The following is a 16,337-nucleotide window of genomic DNA, read 5'->3' on the forward strand; positions in this document are numbered from 1 at the left end:
AGTGGCCATCGGATCCCCTGCTGGCCTGCTCTTATCCGAGGCCTTCGGCCGCATGGTGCTGTCCCCGCCGGAGGACGTCTGCTGCGGGATCCTCACAAAGAAAGCCGCGATATCGCGGGTACCGGCCGGTTCCGTGGCTGAGGCAGAAGACAGCCTCGAGGTCATGTGCCAAGTAAGGGGGTTGGAAAGGGATAAATTTCACTGTTCAGAGTCCTGGTATTGCAGAGCTCAGCTCAATGCGACCTCAGTCCGCCATGGTCGGCCACGCCCCTTAAACCATTTTTAAATAGTAACTCTCATGCAACCAGAAACTACATTTATCTGGAATCTACCAATCCCCATGGATGCCAGATAACAGGGAGTTTACTGTATAGTGTGGGAGTTAGGTGACCGAGCTGTGAAAAATAATACAGAGTAAGACTTTAAAGTGTTCTTTCTTTAACTCTATTAACTGTATAACATTATTTAAAAAATATTAAAGTAGATGTAAACCAATCAAAGATAAACAGATGGGGAAGGGAAGGTTTTTCAAAGTATGAAACTAGTAACAAAGAACGTATTCGATTCACACGGTTAATAGCAAAAACACAAATGTTCCCCAGAAAGGGATCCCACCATGGTTACAAAGTGTAGAACAAATTTATCGTAAAAATGAATTTATTTCTAAATATATTAAAATGCTTTATTTTATCCTTGATGAGAAACTTTTTGACATACTTTATTGGAGGACTGTAAAATTCAAAGCTGGAGAAAGATCATCACTTTAGCTACACGCTGATGTCTGGCGTTTCACCCCCCACCGGGGCTTTGTCAGAAAGGGCGTTGTTTTGTGACGAAGCCCCGGTGGGGCTTTTTTAAGCATTTTCTAAGATATTAGCCGAGAGCAGTCATATATGTGATATTTATATGTTTGTTTGTTTTTTTTGACACGTATGCATTTTAATATATTTAGAAATAAATTCATTTTTACAATAAATTTGTTCTACACTTTGTAACCATGGTGGGATCCCTTTCTGGGGAACATTTGTTTTTTTGCATGTAAACCATTCACTTAAGTTTCATATAATTTTTAACATGTTTATGTAATTTCAAGAGAACCATGTACCACTGAATTAGAATTGTGTAGATGGATTTCTGGAATCTGTTTGAGATAGTGGCACGATGGGTAAAGTAAAGGTTATTATCTCTCTGTTCTGGAGTGAACTCCATTTGTATGTCCTTTTCACACTTAATCAAGAAAGGGGGCAAAATTGGTCAGGGGGTTCAAGAGGAGGGAGTGTGTTTGATATACTGTGTGTCTAAGTATTCCTCTCTCTTTGCAGAGTTTTTCAAAAGGGGTGAGTTTCTGAGAATAGTCACGCTTCCTATAGAATACTGACAGAAAATGATGCAGTTGCAAGATCTTTCACCTAGAAAGAGGGGAAGTAGTCAGAGATTGAAGGTCCAAAAGCAAGAGAACACCCATTGTAGTTATGTAATCTTTAAGTCTAGACTAGTTTTTGTGGATCTAGAAACTGGTGGTCTGTCAAACCTGGTTGAAAATATGTGTTCCTTAGACCTGGGGTCATACTAGTTGTTTTCTTCTTTGTTGTGTACATTATGTTAGTGGAAAGGGCAACATTTAGGGTGAGGTGGTTCTGGAGTGCTCTCAAATGAGTGTGTGGTAACCAGGGGAGACCAGACAGAGGGATTTATGTGCTCTTCTGGTCAAGTTAAACCCAAAGTTTAGAAGTACATACACCAATCCAGGATTCTGGCAAAGTGAGATACACCATACTAATTAAATGTCTCAAGGAAGCCGATACCTTCAGTCTGATTAAATTATGATAGAATTCAATAGTCCAGTCTAGACCATTTTTAGTCCAGATAAAGTTAATCAAATCTGCGTGTAGGGATCCTGATGGGTAAGGTCTAGAACAAATAGAGCAGACAAAGGAGAACATTAATTTTAAGAATGGCATTTCTGCTAAACCACATGAATAAGCAGCAGAGGAAAGATGGCCTTGAAGATATTTTTGGTAATTCTGGTACCCTCCAAGTAGGTTACATTTAAAGTAGAAACTGGATTTGAGATTACTCATCCTAGTGTGAGGGCTAGTTATATAGAGGCCCTCTGACTTTTGCAGAACCTTTTTAAAGTGACTCTAATGTCACTTTGCTCCAACGAACGAAACGAATAAGAAACGAATAAGAAACGAATAAGAACAGAAAACGAAACGAACGTTCGTACGAACGCTACCGAATTTCGGAAATGGAAATTCGGATTCGTTTGCATTCGTTATGTCTGTAATTCGGAATTCGGATACATCCGAATGTCCGAATTTCCGAAAATTCGTCCGAATTTCGATTCGGAACGAAACGAATCGCACATGTCTATTTAGAAGTACAGATAAGCATATCCCATTTGCTGTCTGGGCCAACAACAATACAAAAGTGTGCCCCCACATTCCTTCTTGCATATTTCTTATGGTCAGAGAAGCTTCCCATCATAAAGATGGGCCAATAGAAATGTGGAGGGACTAAATGGTAAGCATTTACACTTCCAGGTAATGTCAGAATGTCTCAACATTCGGCTATGATAAAAAGGTTTGGAGGCTACTGCAGGTATATGTAGCCACTTCTAGGTGCCTGCACTTCGTATCTGCATAAGTATGGCCCCCTCTTGAATTTTTATCTGTGAATAAAGGAATTTGCATCACTATTCAATGGAAATGGACTGAAATGTATAGATTATTAAATTATTATTTCCAGCCAGGTCATACCTTACTCATAGAAGCTGATTTATCAAAGTTGAGAATCTTCACTAAAAAAATGTTATGAACCTCCATTTTAAATATCCAGTCATGTGAAGGGGAACCTCTTTCTCCTGGAAGATTATAAGTCGCTGTCACCCAGGGACAGAAAGTGATAGGAAATCCAGAATCGTACAGTTGTCACCAAAATAAGGACAGACAGAAAAAAAATGCCTACAGAAACACTGTATACTGATTGCATTTACACACAGTATACAACTAACAAGAACTATAAGAAACCTTTTTAAATATTGTTAGTTATTTACATATAGGCAACAGTACCTGCTTATTGCACATGCATCCTGTGCTACCTGCTCTGTAGTACCTCTCAGTGGTTGTGAGTGCCTTGTAGTTTTGAATGAATACAAATAAATCACTATGTTGCTAAGCATTTATTGACGGGCCTATGAAAATGTAATACAAGCGAAATCAAAACTACTTTTAAGCCCTCACGGGCAGGGCCGTCCTTATCTTGTCTTGAATTGCATTGTAATTATAATTTCTTCCCTATATTGTAAAGTGCTGCGCAAACTGTTGGCGCTATATAAATCCTGTATAATAATAATAATAGTAATAACCCCCAAAAAAGTGCTAACTGAAAATCCACTATATTTTGCCTTTATGATCAGGAATTGGCTTGGTAACATTTGTAATTTTAACTAAATGTAAGTGGATATAGCTTATGTAACAGTTATAAGTGCATACATATTTTAATGTCACTGGTAGAGAGGACATCACAGTATCCTGCTGCATAATATTTTTCCTTTTTTTTTGCTAACATTATGACTAGAAATTTGGAATTAGGAAAAAAATATTTATAATTTATGTTTCTTATTAGGTAATATATGCATTTATTCCTACAACAACTGAATTTGAATATCTGGATAAAATGAGATGTTTTCGAAAGCGTTCAGCAATACCGTTCCTTGGAGTTCTAATATTTTGCCTCCTTTTCATGAACTTGTACATCGAGGATGAATATGTTGTGGTGAGTATGATTTAATTATACCGGTCCATCCATTTCCATTTTGCTAATTGCTAAAGATATTGGCTAGACTTTAGATATAATTAAAATTTCAGAACAGCTTTAGGCATTATGTTTAGTCACCGCAATTAAACAACTGTGACAATTGTTCGCATTTTTTCATTCAGTGTTTTTATTTAGTTATTATTTTGTGGTGTTTTGTGTTATTAAATATACCAATATCTTTTTTTTCTGATGTATTTTATGGATTACAAAGCAAATGTGTTAGTGATATACAGTAAACGCCAATTACCGGAACACCCACAGGGATTGGTAGCTGCTGATTGGACAATGAAGGAGCTGTAGCATGAAATCATCCCCGTGCTCCACTTCCTTTAAGCATATTCCTATTGTTATGCTGACAGAACTGTGTGAAGCATTATAACCCTAGCCCACGCACCCCCCACCCCATGGCCTTATTCACTTGCCGGCTAGCTTCCGCAGCCGATAAGTGAATGTAAGCGTATAGACAAAAGGAACACTTCCAATGCCAAAGGCTTAAGGGCTGAAAATCATGGAGGGCTTTTTAGGCAAGTATTAGACCTTCACAGACACTTAAAATTGTATAAAAATATCATGTTTTATTAGAGACATAAAAAATTTAGAAAACAAAAAACAATATATGGATATTGGTGCTCAACCTAAATTTGTTTGACATAAACCTTGTATACTCATATGCAGCAGTGATAAAAAAAAGTTATGATCAATGAGTCCTTAGTTGGAGTCAATAGACGGATACTGTTACTGTTGTGGAAAATCCGTGGCTTCATCAGGAGGAACATATTCCAATAACTTACTGTAGATGATTGTAACCATTTATGAATATAGCAGCAGCTATTCTCCTATCACAGTGAGCAAAACAGGACTTCAGATAGTCACAACCTTGGTTCTTCCTAGGGGGCCGCAGGAGAAAACCGAGCAATGTGGAGAGGACTGCAATGGAGATATTGCCTGTTAGTTCAAATAGCATAGCATGTGTGTTGAGGCTTTCCAAGATGAGCAACAGTCATTTGCTGCAACTAAGGACTCATTGATCATAACCTTTTCATCACTCCTGCATATGAGTATACAAGGTTTATGCCAACCAAAATTAGGTTGAGCACCAATATGCATTCATTGTTTTTATGTTTTGCACATTTTAATGTCTGTAATAAAACATGATATTTTTATAAAATTTTAAGTGTCTGTGGAGGTCTAATACTTGCCTAAAAAGCCCTCCATGATTTTCCACCCTAAAGCCTTTGGCTTTGGAACTCTTCCTTTTGTCTATATATTTGCTTTATGGGTGTGGCTGTAGAACCTTCTCCTCTTGAAAATAATCATATTACTATAAGTGAATGTAAGCACCTGGGAGCAATAGCCAGCCTGCTATTTGCTATTTCAAATTGCAATAAAATAGCAATAAAATAGCAATTTCTAACAGCTCCGCTCCTATGCTCAGTGGGTGAATTTTCAACAGCCAGCCTGCTATTACCTATTGTAAATTGTAATAGCTAATAGCAGGGTGTCTATTGAAACCCCACCCACTGAGCAGAAAAGCAGACCAGACTTTCTCTCTCAGCTCTGCTCCTCTGCTCAGTGGGTGGGTGCAATAGCCAGCTTGCTATTAGCTATTTCAAACTGCAGTAGCCAATAGCAGGCTGTCTATTGAAACCTAGCCCTATGAGCAGAGGAACGGACCTGAGAGAATAAGTACTCACTCAGGTCTGCTCCTCTGCTCAGTGGGCTAGGTTTAAATAGCCAGCCTGCTATTAGCTATTTCAAATAACATTTAATCACCACAATACAATAGCCAACCTGTTATTGGCTATTGCAATTTGAAATAGCAGGCTTGCTATTGCTCCCCATTGTTTACATTCTGATGCCGACCATGAAAACTCCACATAAAAATACATAAATAAAATAAATAACCATTGTCCCAGTTAAAAATTACTAGCGTTTTTAATTTAGCCAGTGTAAGATCATAATTCTGTATTTATATTAGCTTCTTGTAATGGCTTGCATCGCATTACTGGGAGAGAAAGGGACATCACTCTAAGCCAACTAGGGCTATAATGCTTCTCACAGTTTGTCAGCATAACAATAGGAATATGTGTCAGCAAAAGACCCGCTCCATGCATGCGCCAAGGACCCGCTCCACGCATGCGCCAAGGACGCGCTCATGCATGCGCATTGCACATCTTCCTCACAGAAGGGCGCACCGGAAGTGACTCGTATACGGCGCATAAAAGCGCGCCAAATGGCGCACAGGAAGTGACAGGGTTGATTAGCTCACTTCCTTATTTAAACCCGGCTCACATGCTCAGTAGTTGCTGGATTGTCTTCTCAGCTCCTGTTTGTGTTTGTATCCTGATTCCTGCCTTGCCCTGAATATCACCGTTACCTGGACTTTGACCTGTTTTTTTCCACAACAACCATCCTTGATTGCTGCCTGCCTTTTTGACCTCGGACCGTTTATTGGATTATTCTTCTGCCTTCTCCCTTTGGTACTTTATCTGATCTACTGGCTTTTGACCTCGGCTTGCTGTGACCTTGATTTCTGGATTTCCCTGAGCACTCGTGCCACTCAGTGTCTGTCTGGCCTCTGTCACCATCCTCAAAGGCCACAAGACACGAGGTGCAAGAGAAGCCTCCTCAGTCTCTCTACCAGGTACGTGACAATATGCTTTAAGGAGGTAGAGCACAGGGATGACTTAATGTGCTACAGCTCCTTTCCTATCAGCAGATGGCAAAGGAACCATACTTCCACAGCCATTTTTCCTTTAGTCACAAAATAGAAAAGGGGTCTCAAAGTACCAGCCCACAGGCCAATTCCAGCACACAGCCAGCTGTCAAGTCAAGTACGCAGTACCTGACTTGTGGAAACAGCTACATGGTCTGCATCTTTATCAGATGCAGACCACATAGCTACTCCTGTCAGCTCCGACACTTAGTAATTCCTTTCGGACGGAGTTCTGACAGTTCTGAGCTCTGACTGGAAGGAAGGATTAGTAAGGTCTTACTAATCAACCACTGGATCACTAGGGAATGTGCAGGTGACGGGGCACTCTCTTTTATTTTATGTGTGTGGGGGGGGGGGAAAGGAGGTGGAAAGGGAGGGAAGAGGGAAACAAGAGGAGAGAGCCACTGCATGTAAATGCCTGCACACCACATGAAATGGTATGTGATATGATTACATGCAGTTAGAAAACTCTCCCTGAACACATTTATTGTGCATTCAGTGAGAGTGATTGATTCCTAACCACATGTACCACATCATATCACATACCATTACATGCACTGTGCAGGTGTTTACATGCAGTGGCTGTCACCTTATCATTAACTTGAATAAATGACAGCTGCTGCTTGTAAGTGCCAGATTAGAGTATCCTGCTGCAGGAAAATGCAAATTGCGAAGTATGAAATTTGGCAAGCAGCCCCCATGGGAGAAGAAAATTTGCCCAGTGGCCCCCGAGTGAATTGAGTTTGAGACCCCTGTAATAGAAGATTGAGTACCATTACCTTAATTTCAGAAAAGGGTTTAAGTGTGTAATAGGAGGATGTCTAACAATAAAAGAGAAAGATAGGATATACAGTATGTGTTGGTCAAATACTTGGGATCTTCAGGTTATGATTTTGGTCTTGCCTTCCATTTCAAGAATCTTTAGAGTTTAAAAAATCTGGGATTTTGAGACCAGGCGGATGAATATATATAAAAAATAAATGACTGGATAGATGGTATTATTACCATGGTATTATTAAATGACTTCAAAAGTAGTACAACAATAAATGTTTGCTGTTACTACCAACATAATTTGTAAAGCACTAACCAACGTTCCAGTGTCAATAATTTTTGTTTGTGCATATCTGACCCTATTCCATGTTTTTTTTAACCTACTGTATATTCACTTCAAACATACACCTAAATGATAAGTTATTCAGAAATGTCATGTCATATCAAGTCAAAAACTGTCTGTGCTACTTATTGCCTAAAAAAAAATTAAAAGTGCAGTGATATATTTATCTGGTTTAGTCTACCTATGTGTTATGCTAGTCTGCTGATTCCTTGGTATTTTCAGCTCTCTACTGTGACTTAGGAACCAGACAGCATCTCTGCCTACACAGATCCCACATACAGCCATGGCAGGGAGGTCAGCCAGACACTGCTCTGATTGACCGTTAAAATTCCCACGTAAATTTTCCACTAAAGTTCCCAAGTGAACTCCAACACCTCATTATCTCTTTATATCCGCACATATTGTGATGTATGACTGATTTTTGCTTGTGCATGATTAAAAATGTATATTGTTCAATAGAAATGCTGTTTCCTGCCTTTCTGGCCCAGTAATCTGTGCTAGAAGAGCTGAGTATCAGTCACACCCCTCCACACAAGTGTCCTCACATAGATCTGTGTTGCAGAGGAAAAGAGAGGCTGTAACTAGGTACTAAGTGCTAAAAACTGATAGCAGTAAGTTTGGTGCCAATGTCCTGCAGTTATATTTAGACAACCTATACCAGCCTTTCTTAACTATGGCACCCTGGTGTGCATTCTGGCTTTCTCAGGGGTTCCTCAAAATGTTGTGGTAGTGGCACTGTGATGTGAAGGTGGGAATAAAGACTAAGGTGAAGGGGGCTCCTCATGTTTCTCTCATGAGAAAGAGAGGAACTCTTATATAAATAGGGGCATCTGATGTGAAAGGCAGGCTCCTGATGTGAAGGGGGCTACTAGACATGTGCACTGCCAAAAAATTTGTTTAGTTTTGTTTCGTTTTAGGGCTACTAATGCAAAGAGTGATTCTGATGTGAAGGGGAGGAATTTTAATTTGCAGGGGGCACTTCAATGTCAAGGGGAAACCCACTGTTTTGCTTGTTTTTGCGAGGGAGCCCCTTTAAAGTCTATGACATTTTAGATTGGGGTGCCTTGAGATTTTGCAAACTTTTAAAGGGTGCCATGACTAAAAAACAGTTGAGAAATGCTGATTTGTACAACTGTGGTGACAGAAAAGTGGAGGTTGTTCCAACTGTACACATTGTTACACAATGTCTGTTTGACTGCGTACCTATTTCTGAGAAACCAAAATGTAGACCAGAATGATGATGTCTTAAAGAGTTTTGTGTTTACTCAATATACGGTGTCATGCTGATAATTAGCACTACATACATAAGCAAAATAGTGATAACATTGTTTATATTATAAGAAACCAGGTATGGCATGCAAAGCAGCAGAGGCCACCCAGACAATGTACTCTTCTCAATTCCTTCACATGTGTATGACTGCAGTGGGAAAGGGAGTCCAACACGCAGTAAAACTAAAACTTTAAAACTTTAATACAATTATATCTTTGATCAATTTATCTGCAAGTAGTGCGTGGAGGAATTTTTAAACACGTGCAGGACAGTTTTTGTAGTTGGTTAAATGCATATTTTGTTTCTTTGTATATCTATTTAGGAAGAAGATAAAAGAGTTAAAGAAGGTTCAACTCACCAGTTCAATTCAGATCAATATGTCCATACAATACGAAATTTCTCTAATTTCTCATCATCTATAAATGTTACATATAGCATATTAGCTGGAATACCTGTTTCAAGAAAAAGTAAGTAAAATGCATTTAAAATCTTCAGATTAAAGAATGCTTTCAAAGTGCCCAAAGTTGAACCACGTAATATTTTCTCACATCTCACTTGGGCTCCAGTAGTAAATCTTTGTGCTTGAGTTCCAAGATTAGCACACCCGCTTTAGGCGTTATAGTAGAACTGAAGCCAAATTGTTGTTGTAGGGGTCTATTCACAAAGCTGCTGAAGGATCTAGCCGTAGCTTCGGCTGATCCTTTGGCTAGCTTCGGCCCCGAAGGCTATATATTTCCTATAGCCTATACAGGGCTATATATTTCCTATAGCCCGTACAGCTCCCGAAGTTGGCCGAGCGGCTCAGCATATGCCTTGGCTCCACTGAGCCGCGCTGAAAGCCGAAGCTGGCTGAATGGCTAACTATTGGCCGGCCGACAGCCTGCTTCTGACAGCTGGGCCGAGCCAGCCATCATCTCACGGCTGGCTCGGGCCACTTGCAGAGAGATTAGCTGGTTACCAGTGTCATTACACACTGAGAGCGGCCTCTCTGTGTTCTCAGTGTGTAATGACAGATGGCGTTCCTGGTTACCTGGTAGCCAGGAACGCCATCTGTCATTCCTCCCCTGGACGCTCTGGGAGTCTAATAGGTTCCCGTCCGCCCGAGAGAGAAACACTTTCTCCCAGAAAGATTCACTCTGCTTGATCGAGCAGAGTAAACCTTTCCCTGCTCGGTTTTTAATTTTTTTTTTCTGCCGGCAGCCAACTATTGGCTATTTCAATTTGCAATAGCCAATAGCAAACTAGCTATTGCACCTGCCCACTGCTGCTGTCAACCAGCAGAGGGGGACCTGCCATTCTCCATCAGGTCCCCGCCTGGTGATTGACAGCAGCAGAGGGCGGGTGCAATAGCTAGTTTGCTATTGGCTATTGCAAAGTGAAATAGCCAATAGGAATCTAGCTATGCTTTCCTATGGGGAATTCTTTTTTTTTTTTGACGGCAGCAGAACCGCCCTGCCAATAGAAAACAGTTGGGCGGAGCTAGCTGTCACTGCTAGCGCCGCACAATCGTTTTCAGATGTTGGATCGGCTGAGTCGAAAACTCCTTCTGCACTTCGGGTTGGCCGAACATGCTGAGCATGTTCGGCCGACCCAAAGCCACCCGATGTACGGCTGATTTCAGCCGATATATGGCTGGAATCAGCCGTACCAGCCTGATGTGAATAGCCGAACAGCTTTCGGCTCACTTCGCTTGGGGTCGGTGAGTCACTCGGCTGCCTATGGCAGCTTAGTGAATAGACCCCATAGTTTTTAATACAGTAAAGGAGAATTATAACCCATCAACTTTTTTTTTACATCTGTGTCACATTGGTGAGATTTCCCTTCACTTGCTGTCTGATAGCAAGAACAGGAGAGGAAATTGCTCCAAAGAGAAGGAAATACCTGGTGGTCAACAGGGTCACCAGAACTAGTGTCTCCACTGGAAGATTCCCATGTATCCCTCTTCTGATAACAACCCAAAATTTGAGGTTTTGTTTCTCTTCCACCAGGGTCAATAGAGCATGCAAATCTTCTTAACTTGAAGACTCTAACATCAGCTTGATCTCGTTTTTTTAAAATGATATATATCTATATAGCTCTATAGATATAGATCTATATAGATCTATTGCTATTGAATGCTTATTGGGTTTGGTCAACAGCATTTAAATAAATCTGCCATGCTTCATATCTGCCTGAAAATTAGAACTGAATTGAGGGACTGTGGTAACCACCTCTGGGCTGCTAATTTACATACTAGTTCCATATATGTCATATGTCACAGTGAAGCTCACACGCTTTGCTGAGGGGGAAGTGAGAGTATACACAGAGGAAAGGGGTATAACGTTTGCAAACCTGTGCCTCCTCTGCTCTGCCTTGTACAGGAGGAAAGACTACTGAGCCTAGAGCCACCTGCCCATTATTACAGGAAAATGGACTAAGGTACCAGCTGCCTGCTTGTTTTGTAATTGATGGCGGCTGCAAACTAGTGCAGCAATTTACAAAAACACAAGTTGGCAGCCAATGTTCTAGTTCCTCTTGCCGCAATTACAGGCAGGCAGCTCTGGTCTCAGTGCCTGAGAGTAGTGATCTGCAGTAAAAGCACATCCTCTATGATGTGAGCATTCCTGAGCAGCTCATTTTCTGTACCGCCCACAGCTGCCTCCTGCACTCCACTCTTTTTGCCCTTTATTGCCCCCTCCTGCATTCTATTCTGGTAGAGAGTGTCAGTTCCCAGAGGGAAAGAGCTCATTTTCTATCAGAAAAGTGGTATGAGCTGGATAACGTAGCTGATGTCATTCATAACAAAAGCTACCGTGTTTCCCCGAAAATAAGACAGTGTCTTATTTTTTTTTTTGCACGAAATAAGACACTAGGTCTTATTTTCGGTGGATGTCTTACCTGGCTGGGGGAGGAGAATGTGGGCGGGCGTGTGGGCGGGGGGGGTTTTACACAGTTTATGTGCCGCTACCCCGAAAGTAAGACCTAGCGGATCTCTGTAATATAAGACCTACCACCGAACTAGGTCTTATTTTCGGGGTAGGTCTTATATTACAGAAATCCCTGAAGATAGTGCTAGGTCTTATTTTCGGGGTAGGTCTTACTTTCGGGGAAACACGGTAGTAGCTTTTGTATGGGCTCAGTTGCCCGAGAGTACTAGCTGCTGGCTTGTATTGTGACTGTTTGTATGTATCAAGCTGGCAGCTAGTACAAGAGACTGTGGAGGGAATTTATCGAAACTGGAGCAGACAAAAGCTGAAGCAAATTTGCAATGCAACCAATCAGCCTCTCTCTCTCATTTTTAAATCTCAACTGACCAAACTGAAAAGAGATGCTGATTGGTTGCCATGGGCAACTGCTCCAGATTATGTCTGCTCCAGTTTTGATAAATCCCCCCTCTCTCTCTCCATATCAGCAGTCTGGATGGAGGGCGGGGTGTCCACAGCAAAAAACAGCCATGAATAACAGTAGGGGGAAGCACTTTGTGCAAATGGTCTCCTAGAAGATACCAAAAAAAATTTAAAACGTTTGTGATAGTTCGGCCTATAAAATATTCTTATTATCCTAAATTTTGCCCATTAACATAAATTAAGTACAAATTTAGGGTAATATTGTATCTTTTGAAAGATTTAACTTAAATTTTGCATTTAGCATAAAACATTCAGAGTAATAGGCTCATTTTCAAACTTCACTGTTAATAACTTGAAAACCTAGAGGTGGTTACTGACTATCCTACCTGACATATCTCTACTTGATTATCAGTTTACGTGGGATGCAAGATGCAGTTGTTTGGCAGCCACACTTGTACATGTATGCATCAATGTTTCTATTGATCCAACCTAATATGGGTGATTGCCAACCGGGCATATCTACTATAAGGCAGGCCACAGAGCCATGGGAGGTGCATGAGCAGCTATAAAGTGGTAGAAATAATAACAACATTATATAACTTTTCTGTTGCAGTGGGGTATTACAATAGCACACAAACAATCTATCAGTTCATGTCAAAAGACATTTATTCAGAACAGAATATACATTGTACATAGAAGAGTACAACTTGCTTCTTCATATTCAAATGCAGTATAATATACTTGATGTGAATACTTTTTTATTTTTATTTAGGGTTCCTTACAATTGGACTGTCTTCTGTGAAAAGGAAGAAGGGGAATTATTTACTTGAAACTATTAAGTCTATATTTGAACAGTCAAGTTATGAAGAACTGAAAGAAATAGCTGTAGTTGTTCATTTAGCAGAGTTTGACCTGAGCTGGTGTGAAAGCACAGTGCAAGATATATCAAGAAAATTCTCTCATCATATTATTGCTGGAAGACTAGCAATTATCCACACTCCAGTACAATTCTACCCAGTCTTAGAAGGTCTGAAAAGAAATTACAATGACCCTGATGCCAGAGTCAAATTTAGATCCAAACAAAACGTTGACTATGCCTACCTATTAAACTTTTGTGCTAACCTCTCAGATTATTATCTCATGCTGGAAGATGATGTCAGGTGCTCTAAGAATTTTTTGACAGCAATTAAAAAAGTTATTAACTCACGGAAAGGTTCAAACTGGGTCACCTTGGAGTTTTCAAAGCTGGGATACATCGGCAAGCTCTATCACGCTTATGATCTACCACGTCTAGCCCATTTTTTACTCATGTTTTACCAGGAAATGCCTTGTGATTGGCTGCTTATTCATTTTAGAAGTCTTCTAGCTCAGAAAGAAGCAATTCGATTCAAGCCATCACTTTTTCAGCATATGGGATATTATTCATCATATAAAGGTGCTGAGAATAAGCTGAAGGATGATGATTTCGAGGAGGACTCATTTGATATACCCGATAACCCCTCTTCCATCCTCAACACAAATATGAATGTCTTTGAAAATTATGATGTCCATAAAGCATACAGCAGTACAGAAGAATATTTCTGGGCAAAGACTCCTTCTAGTGGGGACTTTTATCATATAGTGTTTGAAAAACCTATCAAAATAAGCAAAATTAAAGTCTGCACAGGAACAGAAGATCGCCAAAATGACATCTTGCATCATGGAATATTAGAAGTTGGAGAAAGACTAGTTGGGAGTAAAAGGAACAAAAAGTGTACTACTTATCTTAGACTGGGTGACTTCAAAGATGGGAACTTTGAATTGGACAGCATAGATCGTAAAGTTCTTTTTAACATTGACTGTATTCGAATTCTAGTGACTAAAAACCAAAATGAATGGCTTATTATTAAAAGTATAAGTGTTTGGACTATTGACGCAAATCAATGAAACACTGATTTTTCTTCCTTATGGAAGAAAGACACTTCAGTTGAATGCCAACTGGCTTATTTCCCTAATGGACTCCTCTTTTGCTAATGTGTTAAATTAAAGTGACAAATCGGAGTAATAACTAAAGTCATATTTTTTTCTTGTAGCCCAGGGATCCTGGATCTTGCATTCACATCAAATACCCAACCATGTGCAGCAGTATTTACAAAAAAGTGGGCTTCTCTTACACATGACTGCGTAGTTGAAGTAAATGGCAACTCACTAAACTGATTGAAAAAAATGCTACTTTAGTTAAACAACCCCATTATTTGGGGAAAAGCCTATTTATATTTTACAATTTCTGTCAGGCAAAACATTTAGTTTCTTGGTGTTTTTGGATGTTTTCTATTTTATATAAAACTGAAGCATAATTTCTTCCATTGCCTAAAGTTATTTTTTATTTCTTGAAGAATACAGACTTGTGAGTGCAAACATTTGAAAATGAAAATAGAATAATATGTGTTTTTTGGTTATTTGCTCTGTCCTGTGTTTAAAATTGTATTGTCTTTTCAGTATTTTACTACCTCTATTTTCTTTCTATACTAAAATTTAAGGAGATTTTTCTATTCTCTTTAAATTTTTATGCACAGAAGAATTTCAATTCAGCACTGTGATTGAACACTGTGGTTAAATAATTTGTATTTTATGCTTAACAACTTGTTACTACAGTTTAATTCATTAAAATTTGGTTTCAATGCTAACAGAGTGTTGGGCAAGTGACTTAAAAGCTTAGGTACATTGTTAACATTTGGTCACACTAGTGATAGTAATTTATCCATAACTGATCACAGAAACTTCTCCATATAAGCTTAATATGTACAGTAACACATAGTCATGAGCAACACTGAGGTGCAGATCAAAGATTAATTGTGTAGAAAACCACAGTCATGTGCAATGCAGACAATAAATATGTAGACAGATGTGGAAAGTCAATGTTTCCTAGGATGTACTATCCATTCTCTCCAAAAGACTTTATATCACCTAACACATTGCAAAGTTTTTGGTTAAACATTAATCAGACCTGCAGGCTTGCTAAAATGTCTAAATTACATTAGCAAATAGCCAACCAAATAAGCTGCCAGGGGGTACTAGAAGGATCTGCCTCCCCCAATGCTGCCTAAAGCTGCCATGAATTCTTTTAAATTCCTGGTGCAGAGATCAGACACTCCCCATTTCACTTTGAGGAGGTTGTTATTTGTATACTTGGGTGAAAAGTGTGGTGGACAACAGATGCTGGAACTTAAAGGTTCCTGCAGTCAGCTATTTGTCGGTGGTGTCAATTTAAACATTTTAGTACAACCATAGTTTTACTTTAGGATGCCAAAAGTTGGCCAGACTAAAGAATTCACATTTTGTTTTTTTTGTTTTTTTCTTCTTGTTTTTTTAGTTTTGAATGTTACGTTATGAAACGTTACTTTTTACATTCGTTTTTGAAAACTATGGGGTCTATTCACGAAGCAGCCGAAGGATCTAGCCGTAGCTTCGGCTGTTCCTTCGGATAGCTTCGGCCACAGGACCCCTTCGGTTTAGTAGAACCGAAGGGCTGCTGTACGGGCTATTCAGTATACCCCGTACAGCTCCCGAACGTGGCCGAGCGGCTCAGTCGAGCCAAACGCATATGCCTCAGCTCGGCTGAGCCGCACTGAAAGCCGAAGCTGGCCGAGCGGCCGGCCATTGGCCAGCCAACAGCCTGCTTCTGACAGATCACGGCTGGCTCCGGCCACTTGCAGAGAGATCAGTGTCCCTGGTTAACAGATCTCCAAAAAGCCTAACTCTCCCTGGCGCTCCGGGAGTCTCCCGCTCCTGGCCGCCAGGGAGAGAAACACTGCTTTTTCTTTTTTTTTATTCTGACCCTCTGCTGCAGTTCTCCATCAGGTCCACAACTACTGATTGACAGCAGCAGAGGGCGGGAACAATAGCTTGTTTGCTATTGGCTATCTAGCAATGCATTCCTATGGCCAAAATGTTTTAATAATTTTTTCTTTTCTGAAGACGGAGCGCCCGGGAGAGTTTTTTTTCTTTTTTTGGAAGGCAGCAGAACCACCGGACAATAGAAAACAGTTGGGGGAGCTAGCTGTCATTGCTAGCTCCGCACAATCATTTTCTATTTATTTTTTTCTACTT

At 40.1% G+C, this 16,337-nt stretch overlaps 1 protein-coding gene across 1 annotated transcript; it reads left to right on the plus strand.

The window, feature by feature from the left end:
* The first annotated feature begins 1,954 nt into the window (after positions 1 to 1,954).
* On the plus strand, positions 1,955 to 14,543 carry MGAT4C (MGAT4 family member C). Its single transcript, XM_018563199.1, has 4 exons — positions 1,955 to 2,038; positions 3,631 to 3,780; positions 9,245 to 9,389; positions 13,021 to 14,543. Exons 1-4 carry the CDS (start codon positions 1,955 to 1,957, stop codon positions 14,172 to 14,174), a joined length of 1,533 nt encoding a protein of 510 aa, XP_018418701.1. The 3' UTR covers positions 14,175 to 14,543.
* Positions 14,544 to 16,337: the final 1,794 nt, after the last annotated feature.

The sequence above is a fragment of the Nanorana parkeri genome, unplaced genomic scaffold (genome assembly GCF_000935625.1).
Source record: "Nanorana parkeri isolate BGI_ZX_2015 unplaced genomic scaffold, ASM93562v1 scaffold640, whole genome shotgun sequence".
In the NCBI taxonomy this organism is placed as follows: Eukaryota; Metazoa; Chordata; class Amphibia; order Anura; family Dicroglossidae; genus Nanorana; species Nanorana parkeri.

What these genes read in the sequence shown, in the direction of transcription:
- MGAT4C (XM_018563199.1), top strand. Translation starts at nt 1,955, where the DNA reads ATGGCATTTCTGCTAAACCACATGAATAAGCAGCAGAGGAAAGATGGC. An exon ending in GTAATTCTGGTACCCTCCAA is followed by an intron (nt 2,039 to 3,630) that starts GTAGGTTACATT and finishes GTTTCTTATTAG; the next exon opens with GTAATATATGCATTTATTCC. An exon ending in TCGAGGATGAATATGTTGTG is followed by an intron (nt 3,781 to 9,244) that starts GTGAGTATGATT and finishes ATATCTATTTAG; the next exon opens with GAAGAAGATAAAAGAGTTAA.